General features: G+C 48.8%; 1 protein-coding gene and 1 long non-coding RNA gene across 3 annotated transcripts in view; one reads left to right on the top strand and one right to left on the bottom strand.

Moving 5' to 3' along the window:
- Positions 1 to 22809, top strand: part of LOC310842216 — a 554664-nt gene that overhangs the window by 441838 nt on the left and 90017 nt on the right. The window lies entirely within an intron of this gene.
- KIF13B (kinesin family member 13B) overlaps positions 1 to 22809 on the bottom strand; it is a 175057-nt gene that overhangs the window by 133061 nt on the left and 19187 nt on the right. For both annotated transcript variants that reach the window (XM_083732987.1, XM_083732988.1), the window contains exon 2: positions 22663 to 22756. In XM_083732987.1, coding sequence (XP_083589113.1) covers positions 22663 to 22756 — 94 coding nt within the window. The remainder of the gene's footprint in view (positions 1 to 22662; positions 22757 to 22809) is intronic.

Raw genomic sequence — 22809 nt, 5'->3', positions numbered from 1 at the left:
GCAGAAGGCTTTTTCTTCCGAGAGACCACCCAAGCAACGGAGAGATAAGAGTCTTGGAGAAGACACTTCCTCTCAGCAGAAACTGTCACGGCAAAAAAAAAACCTCTTCGTCCCCACAGCTGAACCCATTCCCCACCCCCCCAAAAGCCCCAACTGCAATGTTTTGTGGGTGGGTTTCCGTTTTCTGGTTTTTCTCTCCTGACCCTTAAGTGATTTCCTGAAAGTGTCACCTAAAATACCCCTGCTCTGCGCAGGGTATCCAATACAGTGGTACCTCGGGCTAAGTACTTAATTCGTTCCGGAGGTTTGTTCTTAACCTGAAACTGTTCTTAACCTGAAGCACCACTTTAGCTAATGGGGCCTCCCACTGCCGCCGCACCGCCGGAGCACGATTTCTGTTCTCATCCTGAAGCAAAGTTCTTAACCCGAGGTACTATTTCTGTGTTAGTGGAGTCTGTAACCGGAAGCGTATGTAACCCGAGGTACCACTGTATAAGCTAGGCGCCAAATGGCTCCTCTAGCAAGGGTTATGGTCGCCGGTTTTGGGAACTCCATGCTCCCATCATCCACAGTCACAGGGTATGCTGATGGAAGCTGGGTTCTGACAACATCCAGAGCGGTGCCCCATCCCTGACATAAGGATGGTTAAACCTGCTGTTGAATAATGATGTGTAAATTTCAGAAACTTGATTCTTCCTTTTGCAGGGACCAGATGTGTTTTCCTGGTAACACATTTACTTCCTACTGCTCCCCTCTCTCCCTACTTATTTTCACTGCCCAAATTTCCTTTACAAGGAGGAGGAGGAGGAGGAGGAAGAAGAAATAACAATAACAATGTTGTTGATGATGATGTTGTAAGGAAAAACAACGTCACGCAAAATTTTGTCTACTCATGAGACTTGCGTGACACTTTGCACAAAAGGTCTTCAATGCAATGCACGGCAATTTCAAACAAAAAATACAGTGGTACCTGGGATTACATATGCTTCATGTTACATACGCTTCAGGTTACACACTTCGCTAACCCAGAAATAGTGCTTCCGGTTAAGAACATTGCTTCAGGATAAGAACAGAAATCAGGTTCTGGCGGCGCGGCAGCGGGAGGCCCCATTAACTAAAGTGGTGCTTCAGGTTAAGTACAGTTTCAGGTTAAGAATGGACCTCCGGAACGAATTAAGTACTTAACCCAAGGTACCACTGTACTTCATAAAACTACAAGAGAAATATACCAATCATTCTGCAGACCAGGAACGAACAACAAGTAAGTGAGAGGTGGTCGTAAAGGCTCTGTAAATATAATACAAAAAAGGAGTGTGTTCACTTATTTAAAGAACCCATCCGCTTCTTAACATCTGGCCACCATCTCTCAACACAGATCGTCTTCCTGCCTGGCTACTATAATTTCCACGGTTTTGATTGAAGGAACAGCTCATTAATACAAGAAGGGCCTGGCCTCCTAAATCAGTCTGAAAGCACATCTATAGCATGTTTGCTTCAGTGTCAGAGGCACAGTTAGAAACTCGGATACGTAAGCTAGGCACCAAACAGTTCCTTAAACCAAGGTTACAGTCTCCCTGGTTGCCACCCTCCAAATGTTTTTCGGAAGGGGTACCCAAAGGCGAGCCAAGGGGTCCGGGTAGGTGCCACACAGCTTAAGGTATTTGGGCCCCGAGTTGCATGAAGCATTGTAGGTTAAAAGAAACGAAACGAAAGCACTTTGCACGGTGCACAGAAACATGTTGGCAGCCTGTGCAGTCGAGCCAAAACTGCTATGTAGGGAAGACATTGATTTTATTTATGCTTTTCAGGTTTATAAAGGTAAAGGGACCCCTGACCATTTGGTCCAGTCGTGGCCGACTCTGGGGTTGCGACGCTCATCTCGCTTTACTGGCCGAGGGAGCCAGCGTACAGCTTCCGGGTCATGTGGTCAGCATGACTAAGCCGCTTCTGGTGAACCAGAGCAGTGCACGGAAACGCCGTTTACCTTTCCGCCGGAGTGGTACCTATTTATCTACTTGCACTTTGACGTGCTTTCGAACTGCTGGGTTGGCAGGAGCAGGGACCGAGCAATGGGAACTCACCCCGTCACGGGGATTCAAACCGCTGACCTTCTGATCGGCAAGCCCAAGAGGCTCAGTGGTTTAACCCACAGCGCCACCCGCATCCCTTTTTCAGGTTTATACATCTGATTAATTTTACAGTCATTTTAACATTTCAAAACTTGACTTCCATCCCCCTCTTTCTGCGATTCCTTAATTTTATTTTCAATATCCAAATTCAATTTATTTGCTCATTTATTTCTCTACTTTAAATATACACTCTTATGAAACTGCAGGTCATTACAATGATCATGCCAATGTTCTTATTTATTAACAATTTATCTGTAGATATTCCATAAACCATTTCCATTCTTTTTTTATAAAACGCTGGTCATCTTGATTTCTTATTCTTCCGGTAAGTTTCACCATTTCTGCATATTCAGTAAGTTTTCGTATCCAATTCTTCCTTTGCTGGGACTTCTGCTTCTGGGGAGACGTTTCTTTTTTTTCTTTTTCAAAATGCTTTTTAATGATTTTTCACAAACAAACATAAATAAAACTTAATCTTTTATCGTCATCATTCAATATCATCTTATTTACGCTGCGTAAATTCACGTCCGGACTTCCTTCCTTCCCTGCTTCGGTTTTCTTAGTTTATATCTTCTCTTGCAGATTCTTATTTACCTTCTATACACATCACAGGATTTATGTTAGCCCTGCTGCAGTTTTTAGACTTCTGCAGATAATTCTTATATATGCAACGAATTTACTCTACTCTTCTTCAAACTTTATCGCTTTTTGGTCTTGAATTTTATAAGTCATTTTAGCCAATTCTGTAAACTCAAAATTTTTTGCCTGCCACTCCATTACCGTTGGGATCTCCTGTGATTTCCACTTTTGAGCCACAAGGATCCTAGCTGCGATCCCTAATAGAAAATATGTTTCTTTAGCCTGGCCGGAATCCCTTGTCAATCAATCAATGCCACTGGGTGACCTCATGTTTTGGGTACTATGCAAATTGGAGAGAGAGAAGGAAAACCTGTTTTCACTTTCTTGGCGAGCTCCTTGCACTAAAGGAGTGCCACGCGCCACGGCGCACGGGAATCACACGGTGTGCAGAGTACGGACAGTGACCACCCTTGACTTGGTCAAAGGCGACGCCATGGCAACGGTTGAGGGTCACCCGGGGGTGAGTTTTTAAGACCCCCGCGGGCTCCCCGACACATCTGCCGCTCGTAAACGTTTCAAGCTCGATTTGGCGCAACCCATTAAAGCAAAAGGCGAAAGCGAGCGAAGCCCTCAGACCAACAATGGTGCTGTCGTCTCGCAGGGGCGATATTTAGCATGCCGTAACAAGGCCTGCACACGTCAAAGGCTGAGGGATTCACCTCAAAACAGCAAAAGAAAACTCTTCTCCAGAAAGCTCCAGGGCAGAAAATCCACGGGGACACTGTGTGGTGCAAGTTGCAGCTGAGAAAGAAGAGCGCTGCTTTGCTGAGAGAATGAGAAATTGAGAAGAGGCTGTTGGATCAGCCTAATGGCCCATCGAGTCCAACATCCTATTCTCAGAGTGGCCAACTGTGGGGAACCAGCAAGCAGGATTGGGGCACTAAAGCAAGTCTCCCCTCCTGTGGTTTCCAGAGACTGGCATCCAGAACCATCACTGCCTTCGACTGCAGAAGCAGAGCTTTGCCATCCTGGCTAGTAGTAGTAATAATAATAATAATAATAATAATTTATTATTTCTACCCCACCCATCTGGCTGGGTTTCCCTGGGCAGCTTCCAACAAAGATTAAAAATACATTAAAATGTCACACATTAAAAACCTCCCTGAACAGGGCTGCCTTCAGATGTCTTCTAAAAGTCTGGTAGTTATTGTTCTCTTTGACACCTGATGGGAGGGTGTTCCACAGGGCGGGTGCCACTATCGAGAAGGCCCTCTGCCTAGTTCCCTGTAACTTGGCTTCTCACAGCGAGGGAACTGCTAGAAGGCCCTCGCTGCTGCACTTCAGCATCCGGACAGAACAATGGGGGTGGAGATGCTCCTTCAGGTATACTGGGCCAAGGCTGTTTTGGGCTTTAAAGGTCAGCACCAACACTTTGAATTGTGCTCGGGAATGTACTGGGAGCCAGTGTAGGTCTTTCAAGACCGGTGTTATGTGGTCTCGGCGGCCGCTCCCAGTCACCAGTCTAGCTGCCTCATTCTGGATTAGTTGTAGTTTCCGAGTCACCTTCAAAGGTAGCCCCACATAGAGCGCATTGCAGTAGTCCAAACGGGAGATAACCAGAGCATGCACCACTCTGGCCAGACAGTCTGCGGGCAGGGAGGGTCTTAGACTCCAAACCAGGTGGATCTGGTGGACAGCGGCCCTGGGCACAGAATTGACCTCTGCCTCCATGGACAGCTGTGAGTCCAAAATGACTCCCAGGCCATCGCTATCCCTCTCCTCCCCCATTAATTGGTCCAATCCTCTTTTAAAGCCATCCAGGTTGATGCCATCACTTTGTTTGGTGGCAGCGAGTTCCACAGTCAGGTGTGCCACCTTTTGGACCGTGGAGGCTGGGCCCCCTCAATATGCTGCTCCCAAGCAAGCCCTGTTGGGACCTCCTGTGGCTGCAGCTAGGCCCCGTCGGGCCTTTCAGAGGGCGCTCTGGGCCCCACCGGGTCTTGTGTCTCTCTCTCTCTCTCTCTCTCTCTCTCTCTCTCTCTCTCACACACACACACACACACACACACACACACACCGGGTTCCCGCAATGCTGGGCAGATCCCTTCGTGTCTGTCCACAATTTAACTACGCGCTGCTTTTCCGCCCACCCGCGAAAAGTGTCCTAACGATCACACTTTCTTTCTTGTTTTTGAGGAGGCAGGGTTATTTCAAATGGCCCCCATGGTGCCTTTACCTCTTCCCTAAAAACAAAAAATAGCTCTGGTGCTGCTGACGCCGAGGTTGCAGGTTCGATCCCCGTATGGGACAGCAGCATCGCAGAGGGTTGGACTGGATGACCCTCAGGGTCCCTTCTGATTCTACGATTCTGGGGCAGGGGACATCGGCTCCTACCTTTCCCCACTTGTGAGTTTTCCAAAGCCAGCACCTCAAGGCTGTTCTGAAGGCTGGCGGTGGAGAGAAAAGTCCATCTCCCCCCGCCAGCCTTCAGAGGAGGTCTGGGGGCAGACTGTCCCCGGACCTGGTCTGAAGGCGGTCTCCATAGGAACGCATTAATTGATTTTCATTGCATTCCTATGGGAAACCGTGCTTCGCAAGACGAAAAACTCGCAAGAAGAAAAAACTTGCGGAACGAATTAATTTCGTCTTGCGAGGCACCACTGTATATGGAACTTGCCAAACTGACCAGGAGACTCTGAGATCCGAGAGAAGAGATGGTGGAAGAAGATTGGAAGAAGTTTAGAAGAAGTTTAAGGAATATTTGAAAAAATATGTTAATATTTAAATCTTAGTATAGCTTTGGAAGTAGATATAGGCTGTAGTGTTAGAAGTTAATGTACTTCAAAATAGTATTATTTGTAAATGATAAATGTGAAGCTATTTTAAGTGAGATTTTAAAAAAAAGATGGTTAGAAACTATGATATATGTAAACTGCTAAAGATGAAGTAAAATGAAAATCAGATAGGTGGGACTTGGGGAACCCCGATTAACAATGTTTAGAAAAATAAGGATATGACAAGAATTTGTTTGTATTGTTTGTTTTTCTGTTCTTCATTTGTGTTATAAAATGAATAAAAAAATTTGGGGGAAAAAGAAAAGAAAAAGATAGCGCCCTTGGAGGGTTTAAGGGAGGACAAAAAGCTATATGCAAACATCTTGAATCTATTGCTCACTGGGTAGATAAAGGCTTCCTTATCGTCTGCAAACTTACAAACAGCCTAGAAGGGGAATGATGTGAAAGTACCTGGCTTAATCTCCAAGGCAGCAGCAGAGGAGAAGGAGGAGAAGAGCTGAGCCAGCTCAGCAAAGCAAACAAACACCAGTCCAGTGATATTTATTAAGCAATTTGTGGTGGGAAACCATCCAAACCTCCTCCACCTGTAAAGGAAACGTGGACAAGGCATGGGAAAGTGATAAGCAGGAGATCCACAACCAAGTCAACAACACTGACCCTGGTGAGGTCCACACTGTGAAGTTCTTGCATCCTATGATAGGAATTTTGAGGTCTTAGGTATATCTTAGACCCTGATGTTGGGAAAGATGGAGGGCACAAGGAGAAAGGGACGACAGAGGACAAGATGGTTGGACGGTGTTCTCAAAGCTACCAGCATGAGTTTGACCAAACTGCGGGAGGCAGTGGAAGACAGGAGGGCCTGGCGTGCTCTGGTCCAGGGGGTCACGAAGAGTCAGACACGACTAAACAACTAAACAACAACAGGTATATGTTAAATGTTCATAAGTGTACCAACCAAGCACATACATAGATCAGCACAGGAAGACCGACCTGAAGCCATTTTGATTCCCAAACTGAGCAAATGATTTCTCTGCAAGGTCAAAGTGGGAAAACCTCCCCATTGTCTCTTTCCTCACAAATCCTGTCTTAAGGGCACATTTAAGATATGAATAGGGTGTGAGCCTGCCCTGGCTCAGGAACTAAGTATTTATCATTACAAAAGACTGGCCAGGCTCCCCAGGCAATCCAATCAAGTGACCATTACACAGGTAACCTGTCAGGCGAGATAAACAAGTCACTCAGATTTCTGTTTTAGACCACCTTTTCTGTGATGTAGGTATGATGTATCTGGGGGGTGGTCTTAGGTTACACCCCTTCTGTGATGTATGTATGATGTATGGAGGGGTGGTCTTGAGCTCCAGGGCAGGGAAAAGGGCAGATTTTTGTTTACAACAATCCCAAATTAACAATTACATTTAAAGAGTCGCTGCAGGGGAGGGCGAAACTGCAAAGTACATTCTCTAACTATGCCAACAGCATACCGATAAGGAAAGGCATTCCAGCTGCGATCCAGTGCTACGCCCACAAGTCACCTTACGATTTAGGAAAGAAATTCAGTTTTCAGGGTGTCGGAAGAGGCGCCTCTGCTTTCCGGGCTATAACTCTCCGCAGATTCACCACAAGAAGATTTATGGGAATTGTGCAAGCCAGCCGCCAATGCAACAGATTGCGCAAAATAAAAACTAAGAAGGGTAAAGAACTACTGAATCTTACGTTAGTCAAGTCTGCATGTGAAGGTAAAGGTAAAGGACCCCTGGAAGGTTAAGTCCAGCCCAAGGCGACTATGGGGTTGTGGCGCTCATCTCACTTCCAGGCTGAGGGAGCCAATATTTGTACAGTGGTGCCCCGCAAGACGAACGCCTCGCAAGACGAAAAACCCGCTAGACGAAAGGGTTTTTCTGTTTTGGAGGCACTTCGCAAAACGAATTTCCCTATGGGGTTGCTTCACAAGACGAAAAAATCTTGCCCCCCGGCGGGTTTTTTTTTTGCTTTTTTCGCCCTTTTCCTAAGCCGCTAAGCCGCTTATCAGCTGTTCTGCTGATAAGCCGCTTAACAGCTGATCGCTGGAAGCCGCTTGACAGCTCTAGCACTAATCCGCTAAGTTGTCAATGGGCTTGCTTCGCAAGACGAAAAAACCGCTAGACGAAGAGAATCGCGGAACGGATTAATTTCGTCTAGCGAGGCACCACTGTACGCAAACAACTTTCCAGGTCATGTGCCCAGCAGGATTAAACTGCTTGTGGCGCAACCAGACACCATGACAAAAACCAGAGCGCATGGAAACATCCTTTGCATTCCCGCCACAGTGGTACCTGTTTATCTATTTGCACTGGTGTGCTTTCAAACTGAAGGCAGGAGCTGGGACAGAGCAACAGGAGCTCACCCCACTGTGCGGATTCGAACCGCCAACCTTCTGATTGGCAAGACGAAGAGGCTCAGTGGTTTAGACCACAGCGCCACCCATATCCCTGCATGTGAAAGTGTGTCTCCATGAAGGAGCGTCTCCACCCCCATCGTTCAGCCTGGGCACTGAGGTCCAGCTCCGAGGGCCTTCAGGTGGTTCCCTCGCTGCGAGAAGCAAAGTTACAGGGAACCAAGCAGAAGGCCTTCTTGGTAGTGGCACCCGCCCCGTGGAACACCCTCCCATCAGATGTCAAGGAGATAAACAACTACCTGACTTTCAGAAGACATCTAAAGGCAGCCCTGTTTAGGGAAGTTTTTAATGTTTGATGTTTTGTTGTATTTTTAATATTTTGTTGGAAGCTGCCCAGAGTGGCTGGGGAAACCCAGCCAGATGGGCGGGGTATTCTTATTATTATTTAGTGTGCCTATGAGTGCTCACTGGAAGGACAGATCCTGAAGCTGAGGCTCCAAGACTTTGGCCGCCTCATGAGAAGAGAAGACTCCCTGGAAAAGACCCTGATGTTGGGAAAGATGGAGGGCACAAGGAGAAGGGGACGACAGAGGACGAGATGGTTCTCGAAGCTGCTAACATGAGTTTGACCAAACTGCGGGAGGCAGTGGAAGACAGGAGTGCCTGGCGTGCTCTGGTCCATGAAGTCACGAAGAGTCGGACACGACTAAACGACTAAACAACAACGAGAAATAGGATGGGGGGGAGGTTCCCCCTTACCGTTTGTTGTTGTTTAGTCGTTTAGCAGAGATCAAATACCCATGCAGAAAAATAACGCCCACCAAGAGCTGACAAAGGGAAAGGGTAGCCCCAGGGGCAATACTATCTGACCACGAGAGAGCATATCTGGCAGGACAGAGAACTCTGGTGACTAGGAACAGAAGAAGCTGCCCTACGCTTATAGCTCAGTACTTCCTACACTGGCTGGCAGCGGCTGTACAGGACTTCTGGCAGGGTTCTCTCCTAGCCTTCCCTGGAGATCTTGGGGACTGAGCCTGCGGCACTGTGCCCGAAAAGGAGATGCTCTGAGCCATGACTGGCCGCCTGCTGCTCCCCTTCAACCCGTGTGTGAGGGTGGAGGAAGCTGGCCTTGGGGGGGGGGGTGAACAGCTTGCAAGGGGGCACCCCCTTCAGTTGGGAAAAGAATAGGCAACCTGCAGCCTCAGGCCTTTGGCCTAGTTTTGTGTGTGTGGACGGGGGTGGACAGAATCACGGAGGAAGAGGAGGAAGGCAGGAGGGGGAAAGAAACAGATGGAAAGAATGGGAGGGGGGACGCAGGAGGGGCCCCCCCGCAAGCGATCGGTTCAGACCTCCGGCAAGAATGGTTTTTGCAGCTCAGGCCTCTCCTGCAAAAATTACAAACAGGAAAAGAACGGCTGTTTCACAGAACTTGAGAGCTGGAAGGGACCCCAAGGGGATATATTGATTGAAAATGTATTGTAACTTTTGAATAAATGCTTAAAAAATAATGATTCTAGTCCAACCCCCTGCAATGCAGGAATCTCAACTATAGCATCCCTGAGAGATGGCCATCCGACCTCTGCTTAAAAACCTCCAAGGAAGGAGAGCCCACAACCTCCTGAGGGAGACCGTTCCACTGTCTCAAGAATCACAAAATTGCAGAATTGCAATGCAGGGAATTTTTGCCCAACGCTGAGGCATCCCCGCAATCCCTTCATCCAAGCTGTATACAGAGACGCTGAACAACGGGCCCAGGACAGAACCCTGCAGCACCTCATTTGTAAACTTTTTTCTAGGACGACGAGGAACCATTCATGAGTTCTCTGGGTTCAGTCAGTCAACCACCTTCAATCAAATCCTTGCAAGCAGCAGAGTTCAGCATCCTTTTACCCTTTAGGAACTTGTGCTAGAATTTAAATCTAAGGCTCTACAACAGGGGTCAGCAACCTTTTTCAGCTGGTTCACCGTCACTCAGACCTTGTGGGGGGCCGGACTATATTTTGGAAAAAAAAGTTGAATGAATTCCTAAAATAATAGAATCATAGAGTTGGAAGAGACCACAAGGGCCATCGAGTCCAACCCCCTGCCAAGCAGGAAACACCATCAGAGCACTCCTGACATGCCCCATGCCCCCCTATGCCCCACAAATAACCCAGAGATGCATTTTAAATAAAAGGACACATTCTACTTGTGTGAAAACACCAGGCAGGCCCCACAAATAACCCAGAGATGCATTTTAAATAAAAGGACACATTCTATTCATGTAAAAACACGCTGATTCCCGGACCGTCCGCAAGCCGGACTGAGAAGGCGATTGGGCCGCATCGGGCCCACGGGCCTTAGGTTGCCTACCCCTGCTCTACGAGCAAAAGGACTTGGACATTTTGCCCTCACTCTCCCTGCTTATGAGGCACTAAAGCAACTTCTGAAAGTGCGTGTTGGGGGCCACAGAAGGCATGGAACGAGTGGGTGGCAATGCCCATCGCAACTGCCCCTCCGCCTCTCCAAATTGCAACGTGCCAGCACGTTAAACATTTGTGCAGGCTCTGGGAAATCTCAGGCCAGCGCCTAGGAATCTGAAATATTTCTATCCAGCTCTACTCGTTGCTCCTTAATATTAGGATTATGAACATTCTTCTGTAACAGGCTCCATTCTGAAAAACGACGCTGGCTTTAATAGGAGAAGAAAGCAGCCGTCTCGGGCAGGGAGAGTCGATCAACAAGTTGTGCCAAAGGATCCCTCCGGCCCCAGATCCTCCTTTGTGAAATGTCAGAGCAGGTATAGAAGGAGCTGCCCCCATTAAAATTATACAGTATTGCTTAAAAGCAGGAGTGCGAAGAAGGGGGATGAACGGTGGCTGAAGGCTGGTAGTCCTGTCTGGTTTCTCTTGTCAAAAGGGCAGACGCAGCCCGGAGCACAGGGTCCTTGCCTTCTGGACGGCCTACAGCAGATGTTGCCTTCCTGTAAAAGGGACTTATAAAGAGGACCCCGCAATAAAAGAGCCCTATAAAACGCTGGGTTTCGTGGGGAAGGGAAAAGGGCCTTCTCTGCCTTTGTCTGCGGCGCAAAGAGACACGGACAGAGATGTCACAGAAGACAAAGGGGAAAGTATCTTACTCAGTCCCTGGGGATCTCATTAATTAAAAATCTTCCTTTCAGCAGAAGCCCTGGTGTATTGGGGATGGAAATGAAGCCCCCCGTTTTTGTTTTATCTTGCATCTGTTTTCGAGCGGAGAGGCTCACATGTATTTCAATGGCGAGCCCCACATGCCACGCTGGCAGAACTGACAGCCGGGCCAGACAGGAAGGGGGCAAGAGATGCACTCCGAGGTTGGCCAAGCAAGAAGAGCTCCTTTGAAACCACAAGCTGAAGCCACCACTATGCTGAAAATTGGAGCGTACTACTACTAGTAGGGGACGCAGGTGGCACTGTGGGTTAAAGCCTCAGCGCCTAGGACTTGCCGATCGAAAGGTCGGCGGTTCGAATCCCCGCCGCGGGGTGAGCTCCCGTTGCTCGGTCCCTGCTACTGCCAACCTAGCAGTTCGAAAGCACATCAAAGTAAACGGCGTTTCCGTGCGCTGCTCTGGTTTGCCAGAAGCAGCTTAGTCATGCTGGCCACGTGACGTGGAAGCTGTACGCCGGCTCCCTCGGCCAATAAAGTGAGATGAGCGCCGCAACCCCAGAGTCGGCCACAGCTGGACCTAATGGTCAAGGGTCCCTTTACCTTTACATTACTACTACTACTACAATACAGTCATACCTCAGGTTGAATGTGCTTTGGGTTAAGCGCGTTCAAGTTGCGCTCCGCGGCAACCCGGGAGTAACAGAGCGCGTTACTTCCGGGTTTCGCCGCTTGCGCATGTGCAGACGCTCAAAATGACATCACGCGCATGCGCAGAAGCAGCAAAAAGAGACACGTGCGCAGATGTGCCGTCACCAGATACGTTTGCTTCTGGATGCGAACGGGGCTCCGGAACGGACCCCGTTTGTATCCAGAGGTATCACTGTACTACTAATAAATAAATATATATTTATACCCTGCCCATATGGCTGCGTTTCCCCAGCCACTCTTGGTAGCTTCCAACTGAATATTAGGTAAAGGTAAAGGGACCCCTGACCATTAGGTCCAGTTGTGCCCGACTCTGGGGTTGCGGCGCTCATCTCGCTTTACTGGCCGAGGGAGCTGGCGTACAGCTTCCGGGTCATGTGGCCAGCATGACAAAGCCACTTCTGGCGAACAAGAACAGCACACGGAAACGCCATTTACCTTCCCGCCAGAGCAGTACCTATTTATCTACTTGCACTTTGACGTGCTTTTGAACTGCTAGGTTGGCAGGAGCAGGGACTGAGCAATGGGAGCTCACCCCGTCGCGGGGATTCGAACTGCCGACCTTCTGATTGGCAAACACAATAAAACATCAAAACCTCATCAATTCAGTGAAGGAACCTCCAGAAAGCCCTTGGAGTTGGACCTCAGTGTCCGGGCTTGCCTGGGTAAGTGGGGGTTTTTTCTAAGTGGAGAGAGTTTTAAAAGGATTTATCGTCAGCTCTGAACCACCCAAAGCTGGGAACAACCAACTGTAATTGGTTCATCACTGCTGTGTGCCAACGAGAAAATTCCTACACAGCCGCCTGCACTTAAGAAACGATTCCAGGGCGAAGGTTTTGGTTGTTTTGAAAGTGGGCTGTGTGGGCTTGAGAATCATAGAATTGTAGGCTTTGAAGGGACCCTCAGCGATCATCTAGCCCAACCCCCAGCCATGCAGGAATCTCAGCTAAAGCATCCATGACAGATGGCCGTAAAGTCGGATCCAAAATGGTTTGGACGCCAGTTTACATGGGCGGGCATGTTGCACATACTGCTATTTTCCTTTGGTCCTTTAAAGTCTTAAGCAGTGTTTCTCAAAAACCTGTGTCCCCAGCCAATGTTGGGACTACAACACCCATCATCCCTAGTGGTCAGGGATGATGGGAGTTGTAGTCCGACAACCGCTGGAGACCCAGGTTTGGCTGAAGCTGATCTTTAGCCTCAGGCCCCTTGACTTGCACTAAGCCATGGGTCCCAGACATCTCCCTGCAATGGGAGTTGCAGCAACCAGGGAGAGTGGATGGTCACAAGACTGGAGTCTATGGACCAGAATTACCCGTTGGGTTGGTTTCCTCCACAAGGAACTTGGCTCTTCCTCAGAGATTGGCTCATGGTAGCCACACCTATGAGGTTTCCCTAATGGGCAATTCAGAATTGCAAAAAAAAAAAAAGACTTCATGCACAAGGCTAAACTGGGTTAATATATAACAGAAGCACTGGACTCCAGAGCCTTGATGGGAGACCTGGACGTTTACTCAAAGCAAACAATCTCATGCACCGAAAATTTAAAAATATATATGAAAGGTACCAACTCAGGAGCAAATGTTTGGCTATAGCTAAGAAATACCAGTTATATTGACCTCTCAGTCAGCTTTTTCTAGTAAAAGGGGAGGGGAAATCACAGGCAATTCTGCTGCCGCCGCCCCCCCCCACCTAGAAGTATAAAATCTCACACACAAAGACCCAAATACACCACGTAAGAAAAAAAGCACATTTCTCCTCCGGGCTGTTTGTTGACAAAACGCTAATATGATCATCTTTGGATGACTAAACCCAACAAGGATTGCCAGAAGGAGCTCAAGGGGAAAACCTCGCTCTACAGTTATGCAGAATACGCCCAGGGGAAAGTTTCTCCTCGTTTTAGGGATTTAACAAAGAGCTCCTGTCCTTGAGGACTGAATTAGTACTCTCATTTGTCTGTTTGGGGTTCAAACTGTCTCAGGGAACATATCCACCCACGCACAACCACCTTCCTCCAGCCTCTGAGATTAACCAAGAAGAACCTGCGTCTACCAGGAGCAGGGCCTGTGCCGTGGTGGCCCCTGAAAATAATTGAAGGCTTGACCTTCAAAAGTTCATTGAAGCAAAAATGCTCCGATTCCTTCAGAGCCCTGAAAGTTGAATTTCTCTCATACCCTGCCGCTGCTACTTCTATTTCTGTTTAGTTTTCAAAAAATAAAAAATTAATTGCTTTTTTCCCTAGACCACCCTGGAAACTTTGTTAAAAAGCAGCACGTCAGCCATCACCAAGCAGGTGCCCCTCCAGACGCTTTGGACTACAACTCTCAACACAGCCATTTGGCTGGAATCGATTATTATTATTATTATTAAATTAAATTTATAGGTAAAGGGACCCCTGACCTTAGGTCTAGTTGTGAACGACTTCTAGGGTTGCGACGCTCATCTCACTTTAAAGGCCGAGGGAGCCGGCATACAGCTTCCGGGTCATGTGGCCAGCATGACTAAGCCGCTTCTGGCGAACCAGAGCAGCGCACGGAAATGCCGTTTACCTTTCCGCCGGAGTGGTACTTATTTATCTACTTGCACCTTGACATGCTTTCGAACTGCTAGGTTTGGCAGGAGCAGGGACCGAGCAATGGGAGCTCACCCCATCGCGGGGATTCGAACCGCTGACCTTCTGATCGGCAAGTCCTAGGCTCCGTGGTTTAGACCACAGTGCCACCTGCGTACTGCCCTATATCCGAGGGTCTCAAGGCAGTTCACAGAATAAAATAACAGTGGACGCTCAGGTTGCGAACGTGATCCGTGCGGGATTCACGTTCGCAACCTGCGTCTGTGCAAGCGCAGGTTGCAATTCAGTGCTTCTGTGCATGCACGACCGCCAAAACGCGGAAGTAACCTGTTCCGGTACTTCCGGGTTTCAGCGGTCTGCAACCCAAAAAAAAACGCAACCTGAAGCGGCTGTAACCCGAGGTATGACTGTATAGAGCTAGAGAGGGTGGGCTCAAACATCAGCTTGCGGGTTAACAGCCAGACGCACCGATCCACTGTGCCACTGGGGATATGCACATCGCAACTACACGGGGAGCAGAATCTGGAGCAGGGCAGGAGTAGAACTCAGAACTTCAGAAGGGGAGAGGCTAAAACCGGCCCTGCACTAAAACTCCCGACTCCCAGCCAGGACAGCTAGTGGTCAGGGATAATGGGAACTGCAGTTTGGCAATAATGATGATGATGATGATGATAATAATAATAATAATAATAATAATAATAATAATAATAATAATAATTTATTTATACCCCACCCATCCGGCTGAGTTTCCCCTGCCCCTCTGGGCAGCTCCCAGTCGAGTGTTAAAAACGATACAGAATTAAAAACTTCCCTAAACGTGGCTGCCTTCAGATGTCTTTTAAAAATAGGATAGCTGCTTATTTCCTTCACATCTGAAGGGAGGGTGTTCCACAGGCGGGTGTCACTACCAAGAAGGCCCTCTGTCTGGTTCCCTGTAACCTCACTTCTCGCAGGGAGGGAACCGTCAGAAGGCCCTCGGTGCTGGATCTCAGTGTCCGGGCTGAATGATGGGGGTGGAGATGCTCCTTCAGGTATACTGGACCGAGGCCGTTTAGAGCTTTAAAGGTCAGCACCAACACTTTGAATTGTGCTCGGAAACGTACAGGGAGCCAATGCAGATCTCTGAGGACCGGTGTTATGTGGTCACGGTGGCCGCTTCCAGTCACCAGTCTGGCTGCCGCATTCTGGATTAATTGCAGTTTCCAGGTCACCTTCAAAGATAGCCCCACGTAGAGTGCATTGCAGTAGTCCAAGCGGGAGATAACCAGAGCATGCACCACTCTGGCCAGATAACCCACAGGCAGGGAGGGTCTCATCCTGCGTACTAGATGGAGCTGGCAGACAGCCGCCCTGGACACAGAATTGACCTGCGCCTCCATGGACAGCTGTGAGTGCAGAATGGCTCCCAGGCTGCGCACCTGGTCCTTCAGGGGCACAATTATCCCATTCAGGACCAGGGAGTCCTCCACACCCACCCACCTCCTGTCCCCCAAAAACAGTAATTCTGTCTTGTTGGGATTCAACCTCAGTCTGTTAGTTGCCATCCATCCTCCAACTCCATCCTCCAGTACTGGGAGAGGCATAGCTTCCCCACTCAAGAAGGGGGGGAGCAACGGTCAAAATCATTTCTTAAAAAACAGGAACAGAAACTTCCAGTTCCGTCTCACATTTTTCAATCTCTCCTCCCACAGATGGGTTCCCAGGCATGTGATGACTGACACGCTCCCCACCGCAGACGCAAGCGCTTTGCTCCAGGGTAAGGTGCCGAGAGCAAAATTCGTTTTTCCAGGTGAGGAAAGAGCCCTGATTTATTGAAGCGCGCCACCGGGGGGGGGGGGCTTTTTCCGAGCATGGTTTCACATCCAACGCTTCTTTCCCCAGCTCTGCCTTCTGAACAGATGTTTCCACCGTACACAATGACCTCTGCATCAACCCAATGCCCTATGCATCGCCAACACTTATCATAATAATCTGCATTACTGCCCACCGAGTCAAAAGTTGCAATTCATCACCATGTTTGGGGTTCTTTTTTATGTTTTGAAATGGCGTGAAATCATGGCGAAGGAGAGGATGTATTTCCAGATCTCCTGGCTCTGTCCAACAGCACAGAATCAATGCCATTTTAAGATGTGTTGTGGAAGGGGAGATTATTGGGTTGTCTTCGTTTTGGTTTTTAATTATGCATTTTATACTGTGATTTTATGTTGTGAACTGCCCTGAGATATATGGGTACAGGGTGGTGTACAAATTTAACAGAGTCGAACCTTGGTTCTTGGGGGACGTGGGTGGCGCTGCGTACAGAGCCTAGGACTTGCCGATCAGAAGGTCGGTGGTTCAAATCCCCGTGACGGGGTGAGCTCCCTTTCCTCTGTCCCTGCTCCTGCCAACCTAGCAGTTTGAAAGCACGTCAAAGTGCAAGTAGATAAATAGGTACCGCTCTGGCGGGAAGGTAAACGGTGTTTCTGTGCGCTGCTCTGGTTCACCAGAAGCAGCTTAGTCATGCTGGCCACATGACCCAGAAGCTGTACGCCGGCTCCCTCGGCCAATAAAGCAAGTTGAGCGCCGCAACCCCAGCACAGGAAAACAGTCCTGAAACCATTTTGACTCCCAAGCTGACCAAATGTTTCTCTGCAAGGAGGGAGGAGGTGAAAAAAAATCTTCCTTGATACAGGAATTTAGTAATCACTATTTCAAAGGGTGACAGATTACCAGGAAAGGCAATCAGATAAGGCATTATCAGAAAACCTGGCAGACAGGAAAAAGAACATTCAAATTTCTGTTGTAGACCACCTTTTCTGTGATGTAGGTATGATGTTTGTGGGGGGTGGTCTTGGGTTACACCCCTGCTGTGATCTATGTATGATGTATGGAGGGGTGGTCTTGAACTCCAGGGCAGGGAATTTAAAATGTCTATACAGGCATACCTCGGGTTGAATATGCTTCGGGTTAAGCGCGTTCGAGTTGCGCTCCGCAGCAACCCGGAAGTAATGGAGCACGTTACTTCTGGGCTTTGCCGCTCGCGCATGTGCAGATGCTCAAAATGATGTCGTGCGCATGCGTGGAAGTGGCAAAACGCGATCCGCGCAGACATGCTGTTGCTTATTACGTTCGCTTCAGGATGCGAACGGGGCTCCGGAACGGATCCCATTCGCATCCCGAGGTACCACTGTATAAGGGCAGGCACACCTTGGTTCTGGGTCCTCCTTTCCTGCGTGTGAGGGGAGCACCCTGTTGCAACACGTCAACAAAGATCAGGCTTACTAGCTGCTTTGCTTCTCAATATTCTCTGGTTGGCCTCTGTTATTCTCTCCTACCAATAGGGAACCTATGTAAGAACTCTATATGGGCTCTTGGATACCCCATAAGGGAAAAACGGCAGATTTTGTTTACAACAGCTCAGAACATATCACATGTGGCAGAAAAGCACAGCTGGCTCCCTCCTTCAAGGAAGGTTGCAGGCTGGTTGTAACTGATGCAACCAAACCGCAGTTCATTTTGCAGGCGGTCCAAGCCTGCGACAGGCCAGTCCGCAATTGATTCTGATGCTTTATCAGTTACATGCTATTATAGCCTTGCCCAAGGGGCTATCTGTGATTTAAGTGCTCCTCCTAACAAAGGCAGTCAGCTATGACAGAGCCTTTGAAAGACACCCAGCCTGTGCACTATCAGGCTCCAAAAAAAAAAAAAAAAAGAAGAAAAAAAGGATCCCATCTTATGCAGTACCGACCTTGACTAAGCACTGCATTTCCCTGAGATCTGGAAAAAGAGAGGAATGCACAGCCCAGAACTTTCTAACCACCCTGATCGCTGTTTCTTAGAAACCCGAGGTGGCGACGTGACCCCAGAACTCGGCGTCCTGATGGGAAAAAAATCCCTCTCCTCCTTGCATTGCAAGCCTCCGCCACAATAACAACAACATCCCCTGTGGTTTCTCAGATCCGCGGTGGAGCTATTCGGGCTGTTTGCTCAGACGCCGGGACGGGTGCCAGCCTTCAAAGCACACAAACCTACCTTGTGATCCTGATAGGGGAGTGTGAACTTTGCCCCGTGCCAAAGTGAGTGGGCTTAGTTCACGGAAGTGAAAGTTGCAGTGCAAAAACATGGGATCGCTCAGCTGGCTGCCCGCCCGCCCCAAAGCCGTGAATCCTAATTGCGCATTCCCCTGCTGCTCCCTGAGGTTCCCATGTTCGACAGCCTTGTTCTTGTGGTTTTCTACCAGCCAGGCAGAAGCCAAATGGTGTTTAGTCTGTGCTGGTTTCCACCGTCTTCGCTGCAGGGAAGAATGGACTTCCCATCAATTTACAATCCAGCAACGAGGAGCTGGGTCAATGAAATCGAGAAGCTCCAAGTTCAAGTCCACAGAAGTCCTGATCCTGCCTGCAAATTGCTTCTAGGGACCACATGGAAGGCTGGTACAGGCCCACACCTCCTCCAGATTTCTACCTCACTCCTTCTCTCCTAATAATAATAATAATAATTTATTATTTATACCCCGCCCTGGTTTCCCCAGCCACTCTGGGCGGCTTCCAACAGAATATTAAAATACAAAAACCTATTAAACATTAAAAGCTTCCCTGAACAGGGCTGCCTTCAGATGTCTTCTAAAAGTCTGGTAGTTGTTCTTCTCTTTGACATCTGATGGGAGGGCATTCCACAGGGCGGGCGCCACCACCGAGAAGGCCCTCTGCCTGGTTCCCTGTAACTTGGCCTCTCGCAGTGAGGGAACCGCCAGAAGGCCCTCAGCACTGGACCTCAGTGTCCAGGCAGAACGATGGGGGTGGAGACGCTCCTTCAGATATACTGGACCAAGGCCGTTTAGGGCTTTCAAGGTCAATACCAACACTTTGAATTGTGCTCAGAAACGTACTGGGAGCCAATGTAGATCTTTCAAGACCGCTGTTATGTGGTCTCGGCAGCCGCTCCCAGTCACCAGTCTAGCTGCTGCATTCTGGATTAGTTGTAGGTCACCTTCCCAGTAGAATCCGGACACCCTCTTCGGCAACGAACAGAATAGATATTGGCAGCTTATATGAGCGGAACGAGAAGAGCAAAAGACACCAACGCTGCCAGAATATTTGATGGCCTCTTGATAATGTTGGGGGGCTCAAAGTTTTGCAACGCGAAGGGGCTTTGGCCCCCAGCCCATGTAGCCTGCCACAAACAATGGATCCTGCCTCAGGAGCCATTCTAGGGGCTCCTTACCCTGGTTGTTTACTCAGATCTTCTCATACTGAAAGATGGCCACGATCCAACTATAGCTGTTTTTATAAGTATGAACTTCCAAGATGGAGCATGAGGAAGCAAGCTTGCTCCGTCTTCCATGTGACAGCCCTTGAGATATTTGAAGATGGCTCTCATATCTCCTCTCAGTCTCCTCTTTCACAGGCTAAACACACCCAGCTCCTTCGACCGTTCCTCATAAGGCTTGGTTTCCAGACCCTTGATCATCTTGGTTGCTCGTTCCAGCTTGTCAACATCCTTCTTAAACTGTGGTGCCCAGAACTGGACACCAGGTGTGGTCTGACCAAGGCATGACAGAGTGGTACTATCACTTCCCTTGATCTGGACACTAGACTTCTGTTGATGCAGCCTAGAAGAGCGTTAGCTTTATTTGCTGCTGCACCACACTGTTGAGCTTGTGGTCCACCAAGACTCCTAGATCCTTTCCACATGTACTGCTAGCCAGATGTCCCCCCCTCTTACATTTGTGCATCTGGTTCTTCCTGCCTAACCGCAGAACCTGACATTGGTCCCTACTGAAACTCATTTTGTTAGCAAATATTTTCCGTAAGCGGAATCCTGCACATTTTGCAGTTTTCCTTGTGCTTCTGCAGAATCGCACCATGCACGTGAGCTTGATTACAGCCCTGCTTTTCATCTCTGCTACTAGAGATACACGTCATAAGAGCCTTCAGCTAACCAAACAGCTACTTAAGGAGAGCTGAAACAGCATTAGAAATTCGGCAGCACAGCTCAGACATAGCCACACCAGAATCTGGAATTTCACCTGCTCTCTGGGATTTATCACTCCGCGAAGCAGCATCTCAGGGCCGGAGATTGCATCATATGTGTGATTTCGTGGAAAGAAACTGATTCACAACCATCCATAACTAGTGAAAGCAAATTCCTGCATTCCAAGGGGTCGGATGCGATTACCCTTCCGAGTCTATAATTCTACGATTCCATGAATTCAGATGCACAGTGAAATCCTATACCCATCTACTCAGAAGCAGGGCCCAGGGACTTCAATGGGGCTTACTCCCAGGTTTGTGGGTATAAAATTGCAGCCTCGGGGATCTTCTTCGGCCAAGACTGAGAAAGGATCTCCTCCCAAGGCTGCTAGGGAAATATCTGCCGTTTGCAAGAAGTGCACACAGATATGTGTGTAACAGATATTCTCCCGAGAGAAAGGGATATGGATGTTTTCTGGGGACTGGTCAATACGAGGTCAGAGATTAAGGAAAACTGATACAAGCTCTTCGACATATTGCAGAGGGAGCTTATTGAATCAAGGCCTTGGTGGGCTACAGTACAGAACCCTCAAGAGCCCATGTCTCTGAGACACATGTCTGTCGCATTATTGATCGATGCAAGCTGTTCTAAGGGGCTTTTATGGCTGAAGGGGAAAGGGAGAAATACACCAGCCCACCAGTCAAATGAATAAAACAAAATAGCAGGCCGAATCTCATCCCTGACCACCTGATGGGAGCCATGGTCCAACAGCAGCAGCCTGAGTAGAGCTGGCACCTTCCAGATGTTTTTGACTATGGCTCCCATCAGCCCCATGGGAGATGTAGTCCAAAACACCACGAAGATGCCAGCTGGGGCAAAGCTGAGCTGGTTTTCCTTCTCACAGAAAGGATCTCAACATTTAGCAACCCTCTCCACCCCATTATCCAGAAGCGACACCCGCCGCCTTCCAATCAGGACCTATTAATTTCCCTTCCTTCCCCCACTAGCCAGGAGAGCAAATTTGCTTCAACGTCTGAATACATTCCCTTCTAACAAGACGACATTTGAGCCTGCCCCAAATCCGGCTGTCACATTGAAAACAGTCATATTTTATGCCCTGGGAAGGAGGGGTGGAGGAAAAAGAAGACGAAACCAGACAGGTTTTGAGCAACTCCCGACACTGCGGATGGAAATATGAGTTGAGGAGCAGCCATTTTTACAACAGCAATATATTTCAACCACGTTTTCAGAAACGTAGCGAAGCATGACGAAAATACGTGTTTGCAGGGTTGCTAGGCTGGAAGCAGCCAAGTCAGATTGAACGGCTCCCCGTGCCAACTGGCAACCCCCCCCCCCAAAAAAAAAACCAGTCTCCTGTATCTGCCACACACAAACATAGGTATCAACTTACAGATTTGAAAATAAGGGACCAGCAGCCTTGAAAATAAGGGACCAGCAGCCATAATAAGGGATTTTAGACAACCAGCTGAAATACCAAGTTAAAAGGGACCAGATAATTTTGGAGAGCAGCGCCGGTTTTTGGCCCTTCGTTTTCAGAGGTTGCTGTTCAAGACACCAGCTGATGAAACACTGCAATGAAATAACTACAAGCAGCAACCACTTTTCGTGCAAAACGAAGTCCAAGCTACGAAGATGCTGCTGCAGTTCTGTATCTTTTCTCTCGTGCTCCATCTGCAGCTCTCAATTCCATCAGGCGGGGCGGGAGGAAGGGGGGGGGGGAATAGCGCCCGAAGTAAACCCGCAGATCAAACCATCTATGCTAGTCTACCACTACTAATCTATGGGGAAAGCGCTTGCGGCCCTTCCTCTGCTTTCCCCCCTTAGAACACCTGCCCGCCCCTCCTCCTCCTCTCTCTGAACTGCTTTCTCTAATGCTTGCCCTCGCTCTCCTCTCAAGGCTCCTCAGCAATTCATAGGCTGTGCCAGGCTGCCCATCTCATCCGGGTCCTTCGGCAGTGCAGCCACAGTACGGCCTAGCGAGAGCGGCGGTGACAGGCAGAGGGGAGGCCCCAGGCAGAGACGCTCAGGAGGAGGATGGCGGCGGAAGGGCCCAAGGCTCCCACCAGTCCCGGCGGGGAGGGGCTCCCGGGGGCCGAGGCTGGTGAGAGGAGGCCAGAGGGGGGCGGACCGGGCAGCCAAGCAACACAGTTGGAGCCTCCCTTCTTCCTGGCCGGCAGGGAGGGAGGGAGAGGAGCTGCTTCCTTTGAAACCCGGGAAATTTAAGGGACATCATCAATAAGGGACAGCAGAGGGACATGGCGCTGGGATAAGGGAGTTTCCCGCCAAATAAGGGACGGTTGACAGCTATGCACACAAATACACAAGAAAAGAAATCACATCAGTAACAAACCAATTAAACCAGCACCACCACACTCTCCTTTCTCCTTCCTAATGAAAATAAAGACTTACCTGGCATCCCCTTTCGAAAGGTTCGTGTTCACAGGATGAAGGATAACTTTGTTTTCGTCCACATCCACCACACATTTCGTATGCAGGTCTATTTCTATTAGAAAGGGGGAAAAAGAGGGTAAGGAAAGAGAACGTCAAAAGTTTGCC

The sequence above is a fragment of the Podarcis gaigeae genome (assembly GCF_964106915.1).
Source record: "Podarcis gaigeae genome assembly, chromosome: 3".
NCBI lineage: Eukaryota > Metazoa > Chordata > Lepidosauria > Squamata > Lacertidae > Podarcis > Podarcis gaigeae.
Note: the sequence above shows the minus strand (reverse complement) of the source record. Positions and strands in the feature narration are given on the sequence as shown.